At 53.8% G+C, this 9,910-nt stretch overlaps 1 protein-coding gene across 1 annotated transcript in view; it reads left to right on the top strand.

The window, feature by feature from the left end:
• Window positions 1-9,910, top strand: part of RIPOR3 (RIPOR family member 3) — a 42,457-nt gene that overhangs the window by 10,255 nt on the left and 22,292 nt on the right. The window contains exon 2 of the mRNA XM_031059109.1: window positions 9,574-9,702. Within this exon, the coding sequence (XP_030914969.1) occupies window positions 9,602-9,702 (101 nt within the window). The 5' untranslated portion in view covers window positions 9,574-9,601. The remainder of the gene's footprint in view (window positions 1-9,573; window positions 9,703-9,910) is intronic.

A 9,910-nucleotide genomic window follows, 5' to 3' on the forward strand; every position in this document is an offset into this window, starting at 1 on the left:
TAACTCCACAGGCAGGACCCAGACAGGAGCTCTCCTGACCATCCTCCCGTCCCCATTAGCTCAGTTTAAGGGGGGTGAGACATCTGGTTCCAAGTACAGCAGTGTGGTCAGCATGGGGGCTTTTTCTCTCCACAGAAAAACCACTAAATCTGGCCATTTAAGACCCAGATTTTATAGGAGCTAGAGCTGGGCTGTGCAAAGTTCACCTGATTAAAAACAAGCCCAAACCAAATAAAAGCAGAGAGTAACAGTGTCAAAAATGTGGGCCATGAATGTCAGAGCATGTGTATTAGGAGCTGGTAAGAAGTGAAGGGAAAAGTACCCACATCCATTCAGATTCTTGGGTTGTCCCACAAGTAAATATTTGGCTTTAAAGCATAAACCTTTTGTCCCTTCTATTTCTCTCTTCTACGAAGTTTTATATACTTTTCCTCTTTTTCCAGTGCTCTTTGGGATACTGATCCTAACTTAGCAACTTCTTGATTTCTGTGGCACAAGATTATCTTGGCAATGTTTTGGGAATAAACCATGTTAGCCGCAGGAATGGGCTGGATGGTTCAATTCCGGGTAAAGGGACAGTTTTCCTGGTCAGACAGGTAAAGGGTCTGGCCCACTTCAGAAGCAGCAGGATGCTGTGATCCACAGAATTCAGGGTTTGGAGATAACAAATTACATCCCCCATGCTGTTGGACATCAGCTTTCACTCCTGCTGGAAGTTTGTCATCCGATTTGCTTAAACACCCTTCTCAGTGTAATAATCAAAGCGTTTATCTGTCCATCATGTGCTGCCATTGAAACTTAGCCCTGGGACTCTCCACAGCCCTGAGGCTGAGGTGCAGGACCTTCCTTGTGTCAGGATTAACCTGGAGTGGCTCCTGCATGAGAAGGCAGCTGGAGACAGGAGCACACCTGGGAGTGTTTGGAGCACACCCCGAGGCACAGGCCGGGGAAACTGGGGACACTGAGGTCTGCAGGACACAGGGAGGATCCTTGGGCTCATCACTAGTGAGGAGGAATCTCTTGAGGCCAGAGCTGCTGGGATTCAGTCCCTGGCAAGTTTTCCTTTGTCCCAACTGGAGGAGCCTGTGCATCACTGTAAACTGCTCTGCCCTGGCTCCTTCTGCTTCCCAGGCTGGGACTTTGGGGCTGGAGTGTCCTGCCAGGCAGGCTGGGCTGGACCTGCAGGGCTGGCAGTGCCAGCCTGGCAGCTCCTGAGCCTCCAGTGCAGCCTTGGAGGGGGGCAGCAAGCTGGGAATGAAACCAGGCCAGCACAGCCAGGCCGTGCTCCTAAATCACCTGGGGCTGGGGGAACTGGGCTGTGCCTCCTCCCAGCAGGGAAGGCAGAGTCCTGAGGGCTCCAGCACCTGGGGAGCTGAGAATGGGCTGGCAGAGGAGGGGGCACAGCTCTGGGCATGGGCACAGCTCCGGGCTATGGGCACAGCTCTGGGTGATGGTGGCACAGCTCTGGGTTATGGGGGCACAGCTCTGGGCATGGGCGCAGCTCTGGGCTATGGGGGCACAGCTCTGGGCATGGGCGCAGCTCTGGGCTATGGGGGCACAGCTCTGGGCATGGGCGCAGCTCTGGGCTATGGGGGCACAGCTCTGGGCATGGGCGCAGCTCTGGGCTATGGGGGCACAGCTCTGGGCATGGGCGCAGCTCTGGGCTATGGGGGCACAGCTCTGGGCATGGGCGCAGCTCTGGGCTATGGGGGCACAGCTCTGGGCATGGGCGCAGCTCTGGGCTATGGGGGCACAGCTCTGGGCATGGGCGCAGCTCTGGGCTATGGGGGCACAGCTCTGGGCATGGGCGCAGCTCTGGGCTATGGGGGCACAGCTCTGGGCATGGGCGCAGCTCTGGGCTATGGGGGCACAGCTCTGGGCATGGGCGCAGCTCTGGGCTATGGGGGCACAGCTCTGGGCATGGGCGCAGCTCTGGGCTATGGGGGCACAGCTCTGGGCATGGGCGCAGCTCTGGGCTATGGGGGCACAGCTCTGGGCATGGGCGCAGCTCTGGGCTATGGGGGCACAGCTCTGGGCATGGGCGCAGCTCTGGGCTATGGGGGCACAGCTCTGGGCATGGGCGCAGCTCTGGGCTATGGGGGCACAGCTCTGGGCATGGGCGCAGCTCTGGGCTATGGGGGCACAGCTCTGGGCATGGGCGCAGCTCTGGGCTATGGGGGCACAGCTCTGGGCATGGGCGCAGCTCTGGGCTATGGGGGCACAGCTCTGGGCATGGGCGCAGCTCTGGGCTATGGGGGCACAGCTCTGGGCATGGGCGCAGCTCTGGGCTATGGGGGCACAGCTCTGGGCATGGGCGCAGCTCTGGGCTATGGGGGCACAGCTCTGGGCATGGGCGCAGCTCTGGGCTATGGGGGCACAGCTCTGGGCATGGGCGCAGCTCTGGGCTATGGGGGCACAGCTCTGGGCATGGGCGCAGCTCTGGGCTATGGGGGCACAGCTCTGGGCATGGGCACAGCTCTGGGTTCTGGGCACAGCTCTGGGCTCTGGGCACTCCCTGCAGCTTTCCTGAGCCCAGGCTGGGGCTCACAGCCAGCTGGGACCCCCAGAACCACCTTTCCTCGAGGGAGAGGGCCCTGCCCATGGGTGAGCCATGCTGAGCTCCCCAGGGCTCCCTGGCAGCTGCTGCTGCTGCTGGAGGCACCCAGAGGCCACGGCGCCGTGCCTTGGAAAATCATTTCCAGGTCATTCACTGGGTCAGGCCAACTCCTGCTGCCGGATTCTGCTGGGAATCTGGAATCAATGGCTGATTAATGTCCTCTGGATGTGCACACTGCCACTGAGAGCAGAACTTGGAGCTGAGTGCTGGGATGGAAAGTGATTGGAAACACAGGAACATTTGGGGTGCAGCCTTGAAAAGCAGCTTGCCCTGGGCTTGAAATGTGAGTGCTGTGTTCAAAGAGCCCCCAGAAACGGGGCCATCAGACCTGACCTCCAGCATGGGACCAGCTGTCTGAGAGCTCTGCCTGTGATGTTCAAATGTATTGCTGCCTAGGAAGCCTGCACTCCAGAATGGCATTTCCAGAAGCTGGCAGGGAGCTGTGGGAGGGCCTGATGAGTAAAGCAAGAACTTGGATCAAAGCTCTTTATCTGATTCTCTTTCAATGGCTAGGAGGAAAGTATGTCAGGTGTGCAGTATTTAAATATATATTCAAGAGCTGAATCTGCATAGGTGAAATTGGCAGAAGTACCAAAACTAGTTACACTCTGAAGTCCTGTCTTTCTAAACAATGCAAGCTCTGAATGTAATTCTTATTACAAATCAATTGAAGCTGCTCTTAAGAGCCTGAAGTGCCTATGAGAGCGGGGATTATATTCCTGAATCATCTGATAGTTTCCAAATAGGACCTGACAGATGTAAGTTTGGCACAGAATAAAGGGCCCATCTCATAATCTGAGTTCAACAGGATCAGGTCAAGAAGTTCTGTGGAACATGTGCAGCTACAGAGGGGAGCAAAAGCTTCCATCTAGAGCAGAGCTGTGATGTAGTTGCTCATATTGCTCAATGTTAACCCAGCAGAGATGCCTGCTGAATGGGTGGAAGCCGCTGGTGTCCCTCCTGTCCCTTTTCAGTGACCTGTTTGAGCAGATACAGCTCCATCCCCAGCCCACATTTCCCATCTGGATCTGCAGGGGCTCCCCTGGGTGTGGTGGGCAGCTGAGCTCAGAGCAGCTCCACAGCAGGGACAGCCACAGGGCCCAGTCCCTGAATCCCTGCTGCAGGAATTGCACCAGACCTGCTCACATTCTGCTGGCAATCCTGGTGCCGGGAGCTCTTGCCACAGCCTGGATTTGTCTGAAGAAAAGATCCCTGTTTGGGTGTGATATTGTGCTAAAATACCCAATTTGAGATGTATCCTGAGATCAAGGGTGCTCTGTGTCTCCCTAATTCAAATTGTTTTTCTTCTTTTGAAAGAAATTTTTTTTCTTAGTTCTGCCCATAGCTGCATAAATAGAATGTTTGTCAAACAGCTGAACAAAACCACTTGAAGTGTAAGGGGTCTGAGTGATAAATTTGGAATGTTTATGCAGCACAGCAGACACTGCTCCCGAGGTCAGTAGTTTTGCTGAGGAATGCTGCAGAGCAGGGGTTGAACTCAGGGTGTATTTTCCCAGGGGATCCAGCCCAGAGGGTCACTCAGTGCTGCCTCCATCACGCCCCAGGGCTGCCTCAGCCCCTCGTGCCTCCCACCCGTGCTGTGCTCTGGGTGCTGCACGTGCCCAGCACTGCCACGTCCAGGGCAGGGGCTGCAATCACAAAACCCTCAGTGGGCCAGGCCCGGAGCGCCCTGAGGCTCTGACAGGGCTCTGCTCCAGGGGGGCAATCTGATTTTCCCTTTATCAGAGTCACAAAAGACAAGTGCCATTGCCAGCTGCCCCTCAGCAGCACCCAGAAGGGGCAGGTAAATCCACTGTCCCTGTGGGTTGAAACAAGCAGGAAGGAAAATAATTGTGATTACATCAATGTGATGTAGGCAAACATAGCCCAGCTTGCAAAGTCAGTCTCAGAGCTAAAGTGTAATTTTTGGTGTAATTATGCTGGGGCTGTCTTTTCACCCATGAAGTGCTTGCAGCGTGTATTCCTTCCAGCTAAAACCCTGATGCTGATGCAATTCCAGCAGCAAAGCTGTTATTCTGTTAGAATTTATAACAAATTCAGGGAAGCAGAATGGGAACCTAGCAGCTTTGAGTGACTTTTTTTTAAAAAAGAGCTGATGATTATTGGGACTCACAGCTCATCCCTGAAGTCCAGGGAAGGTCTCTGAAGGCCCTGAATGTCCATGCACTGAATCACTGCTGGTTTTGGCTCTGTGCAGTCCAAGCTGGGTTTCAGCAGAGGTGGTGCAGAGCCAGCACAGCCCAGTGTCACCTTTGTTTGGCTAATTTTATCAAACCCTGCTGTAAAAGACATAAATTCCAGGTGGCAACTCTGCAACAAGCCCATGTGCTCTGCTGTGCTCTCCTGAGAGGCACCAGCCCAAGCCCCAGATTCCAGCAGGAAGGCTCCAGTCCCCAATAATCTGTTGGCCTTCCCACCTACTGAATGGAGTACCATGTTGTGATAGTTCACAATGAAATGAACTCTGCTTGGTTCCCACAGCTCGAAGATAAAATTGCTCTCTTGTCTTTCCAAGCAAAGCGAGTGCAATATTTACAAATGAAATGATGTACAAAAATAACAAGGGCCTAAAAGCAGGAGGAGAAGGTTGGAGCAGGCAGTGGAAGGCAAATTGTCACAATCACCAAAGGTGCCCACAGTCACACAGGAGAGCCTCAGCCACTGGTGTCTGTAGGAATTGTTACTGATATTGTTATTGTATATTTACATTGTTATTTTCTATAGTGACAATAATTGGATTTCAGCCTGCTTTTGTGGTGCCAGGGAAGAGCAGGGGTGCCCACGGTGAGCTCCGGAGCCTGCCCAGCTGCCAGGGCAGCAGAGCTGGGGCAGTTTGTGCAGAAACAGCCAGGAGAAAGTGTCCCCTAGCCACTGCCCGCTCCAGCTGCAGCATCACACACTTTAGGGAAACAGGAGCTCTTTCCTCCAGCAGGGATTCGCCCAGTGGACCTCTCTGAGAGGCTGACACCAAATCATGGCCACTCACTTAAAGCACAAAACACGAGCAGAAACGTTTTGCAAGTGGTGAGTCATATTTTCCTCATGAAACTGTTGAAACCACTGTACCCAGGAACAATTAAAGATGTGAGTAGGGCTGGAAAAGTTTGGCCATGAACACAAACGGACACCATGATGCTGTTTGTAGGAGGTGAGGGTCATTGGCTCAGGAGGGGGAGCAGGAGGTGCAGTCTGTGTGTCCTGCGCAGTCTGTGTGTCCTGCGCAGTCTGTGTGTCCTGTGCAGTCGGTGTGTCCTGTGCAGTCAGTCTGTCCTGTGCAGTCAGTGTGTCCCGTGCAGTCAGTCTGTCCTGTGCAGTCAGTGTGTCCTGCGCAGTCTGTGTGTCCTGTGCAGTCTGTGTCTCCTGTGCAGTCTGTTTGTCCTGGGCAGTCTGTGTGTCCTGTGCAGTCTGTGTCTCCTGTGCAGTCTGTTTGTCCTGGGCAGTCTGTGTGTCCTGTGCAGTCTGTGTCTCCTGTGCAGTCTGTTTGTCCTGGGCAGTCTGTGTGTCCTGTGCAGTCTGTGTCTCCTGTGCAGCTTGTTTGTCCTGGGCAGTCTGTGTGTCCTGTGCAGTCTGTGTGTCCTGTGCAGTCAGTGTGTCCTGTGCAGTCTGTGTCTCCTGTGCAGTCTGTTTGTCCTGGGCAGTCTGTGTGTCCTGTGCAGTCTGTGTGTCCTGTGCAGTCAGTCTGTCCTGTGCAGTCTGTGTGTCCCGTGCAGTCAGTGTGTCCCGTGCAGTCTGTGTGTCCTGGCTGCCCAGGGAGCCCCAGCCTGCCTGGACGGGCTCACACCAGAGCTGACACAGCAGAATCTGTCCTGGCAAATGGAGCACTGAGCCAGGCCCAAACACACCCACCCATTTAATCTGGAAACAGTCAGTTTTGGCTGCGAGATCCATTCCTGAGCCCTGAATTGTACAAACCCCCCTGCTGAAGCCCCCCAGTCAGAGTCCCTGGCAGGGGGAGGGTGCCCAAGGCTCAGCAGCTCTGCAGGGCCCTGACCAGACCCCGGGGCTTCTCCAGCAGCTGGGGCTCCAGCTGTCCCTGGCAATCCCTCCTGTTCTCTGTCCTGCTGTGCCTGTGCAGCCCTGGCCCAGCGCTCCATCCACCTCCTGGGCACAGGGAGAGGGAGGCAGCTCCTCTGCTCCCCAGGGCACAATCCTGCTTTTGTGGGACTTGGACCCTCTGGCCTGCACAGCAGAGGTTTCAGGTTGGAAGGCAGATTTGAGCTGAGCTTTGTCAGGGTCCTTTTCTGATTTATTTCCACCCTAAGGGGAGGCTAGAGTCTGAGATGGGTCCAGATGCTTCTTCTCAGGGGCACTTGTGTAGCTCAGCACTTTTATACAGCCACTCCAGCTAGCAAACCCTCTCTTTAAACAACTGCATTTATAAGTCTTCCTTATGAATAAAATGTTATATTGACATCCAGCTTATGGCCCTCTGCTCAGGAGTGTGAAATGAGCTGTGAGATTTCTAGGTCACCACAAAAAATCCTTGTGCAAGTGTGTATCGGGGGCACTGGCTTTGCTGGCATGATTCTGAAGTGATAACCCCTTGAATGGTGCTTTGTTTAAATTCTCTTCATTCTGAGGGAGGTGGAAGCTGTGCCTGTGGGGCAGTGCATTGGAGCAGGGCAGGGGCCTTGGGACTGAGCCTTGGGCAGTCACAGAAGAAATGACCCCAGAGGGGCTGGCACGACCTTGGCCGTGCCCATGTGAGGGCCAGGGCATCTCTGGCTTCTACTGCATTGCAGCAGTGCCGCTCCTGGAAATGCAGAATGACACTGGGATATAAACACACGTGGTCAGGTCCAGGCAATGTGGGCGATTTCAGAGTTTTGGGGTCTCTACATTTCCCACAGTCCTTCACATCTAGAGCTCACTGCCACAGATTTTTCTTCAGGAGTCTTCTCATAGTTCTCCCCTTTCTGTTCCTGCCAAGGGTCTGCCTGGTGGGTTTGCTCCATATCTGTATGCTCCAAAGGCTTGCAGAGCCATGGTAGCTCCAGAGCAGCTGCTCCTGCACTTTCCCCCTCCCTTATACCCATGAACTGACTTTCCCAGGTTAAAGAGCTGAAAAATAGATCCTGGGAATCTGGTTTAGCCTTGATGAGGGATGTGGTCAATAACCACAAGGCTATTCCTTTTATTTCTTCCTTTAACAGCTTGTTATGCAATTACATTTTTCAGTAAGTTGCATGCTTTCTTCAGGCTAATGATCCTTTTGATGGGGTGACAGTTCACAGACTTACAAACATCTCAGATCTAGAGGGAAGGATGGAAAATGTTTTGAAACTTCAGCTGTGATCTGATGCCAGTCTGAGCTCTGATGAAGGGCCAAGGGGGATCTTTTCAAAGCAAGACAACAGAAGTGCTGTGTGGTTTGATTAAGGTGGGGGAGAGGCACCTGAGTTTTGTGTGACAGATTGCTGTGGGTCCTCCTGAGGCTCTGGGGTCCCATGGACTCTGCTCCCCTGAGCTGGCCATGCCCAGCCCCTCTTTGCCTGCAGGCTGTCTGCTGGCTCTGCTACCATTGCACATCCTGCTCTGCAGGGCTCTGCCTGCTTTTCCCAGGTGTATTCCTGAGCTTGGCACAGCCCACAGCTCGGGCAAGGAGATGGAGCTCAAACCCAGCCCAGGGAAGGATGAGAGGCTGCTGCTGAACAGGCTCCTGGAAATCCAGGAGTGCTTCTGCTCCTGCTTTTGTGGACTAGTCTAGAATCAGCACAACACTCTCAAACCCCCTGGGATGTGCTGAGCAGCTCTGTGCAGGCAGCAGGCAGGGAGGAGACTGCTCTCCAGGGCAGTGCAGAGCCAGGAAAGAGCCTTGCCCTGACCCTCCTGGGCTTGGATCCTGCTGATGTGGCCATGCTGCAGGGATCAGGGCAGGCACAAGGGCAGAGCTGCTCCCCAGAACCCTCTCTGATGGACTCAGTGTTGGATGGTGAGTGATGGAGCCTGGCTGATGTGGCCATGCTGCAGGGATTGGGGCAGGCACATGGGAAGAACTCCTCTCCAGAACCTTCTCTGATGGATTCAGTGTTGGATGATGAGTGATGGATCCTGGTCCCTTCACAGCACATCCTGTGATGTGGGACAAACCTCTGCATGCAGCATTCAGAGTCCTCCTTGGAGTTTGTCCTTCTCCCTCCAAACACATCCTCCAGCTTTTTGTTATACCCAGATTTACTCACTGGGGGTGTTTACATTACACCAGCTTGAGGGGGAAAGGAAGGGAATTTTTCTGTATATGAACTGTCTGGGTGATTTTCTACAGCTGCTTTGAAGGATGTGTCTGTTACTTATATTGGGACTTGGATTCTGGAGACATATGGCAGAGAACACAATTCTCCACAAAGCAAAGGAGTTTGACTGATGGAAAACAAGAGAGCAATCCAAGAGAAGCCCTGCCAGAGGAGGAGCATGAACCTGAAATTTACTGTTGAAACCAGACTTCTGCCTTGGGCTTAAGCACCACACAGCCAATCCCACCACTGAGTGCAGTGGGCTCTGCACAGATGCAGGGAGCTGCTTTTGGGACCCAGCTGAGTCTGCAGCTTAAGTATGGTTCTGGCAGCCACACTGGTTTGGAAATGTACAGGTTGGCCCCCACTCCTGAAGCACTGGGACAATTACAGGCGTTTTAAGAAGTCAGAAATGTAGAGAGCCTCTGAATTGAGGCTATTCTGGCTTTTGCATAGTGAGTTTGTAAAATCAATCAGAAATTGAAGAGGGCATGAGAGATTTCATTTTAGACTATTCAATCCTTTATTAATTGTACTGTGGATGGCAACACAGGAAACGTGAATTGCAGACAAGCCTTTTTTTCCAATTTATTCTGCCGTGCGTTGTTTTGACTTTCCACTTCCCTGCAGCTCGCCGCTTGCAGCAGCACGAGAGCCAAGCCAAGGGGCTTTGGCCTGATGTGTTTTTGTGTTTTGTTGCAGGAGGCAGCAGGCTCGCTGAGCGGGAGCCATGTCAGTGAAACTCACCTTCGTGTCCCCTGGGGATGGGGGTGGCATCAGCAGGAGCTGCTCCTTCACCGGCTTCAGCACCGTGCAGAGCAGGAAAGTGGGGTGAGTGACACAGGGACAGCCCTGCTGCTGGCACTGCACACATGGGGTGAGTGACACAGGGACAGCCCTGCTGCTGCTGGCACTGCACACACTGGGGTCAGTGACACAGGGACAGCCCTGCTGCTGGCACTGCACACACTGGGGTGAGTGACACAGGGACAGCCCTGCTGCTGCTGGCACTGCACCCACTGGGATGAGTGACACAGGG

Source organism: Geospiza fortis, unplaced genomic scaffold, assembly GCF_000277835.1.
Source record: "Geospiza fortis unplaced genomic scaffold, GeoFor_1.0 scaffold361, whole genome shotgun sequence".
Lineage (NCBI taxonomy): Eukaryota > Metazoa > Chordata > Aves > Passeriformes > Thraupidae > Geospiza > Geospiza fortis.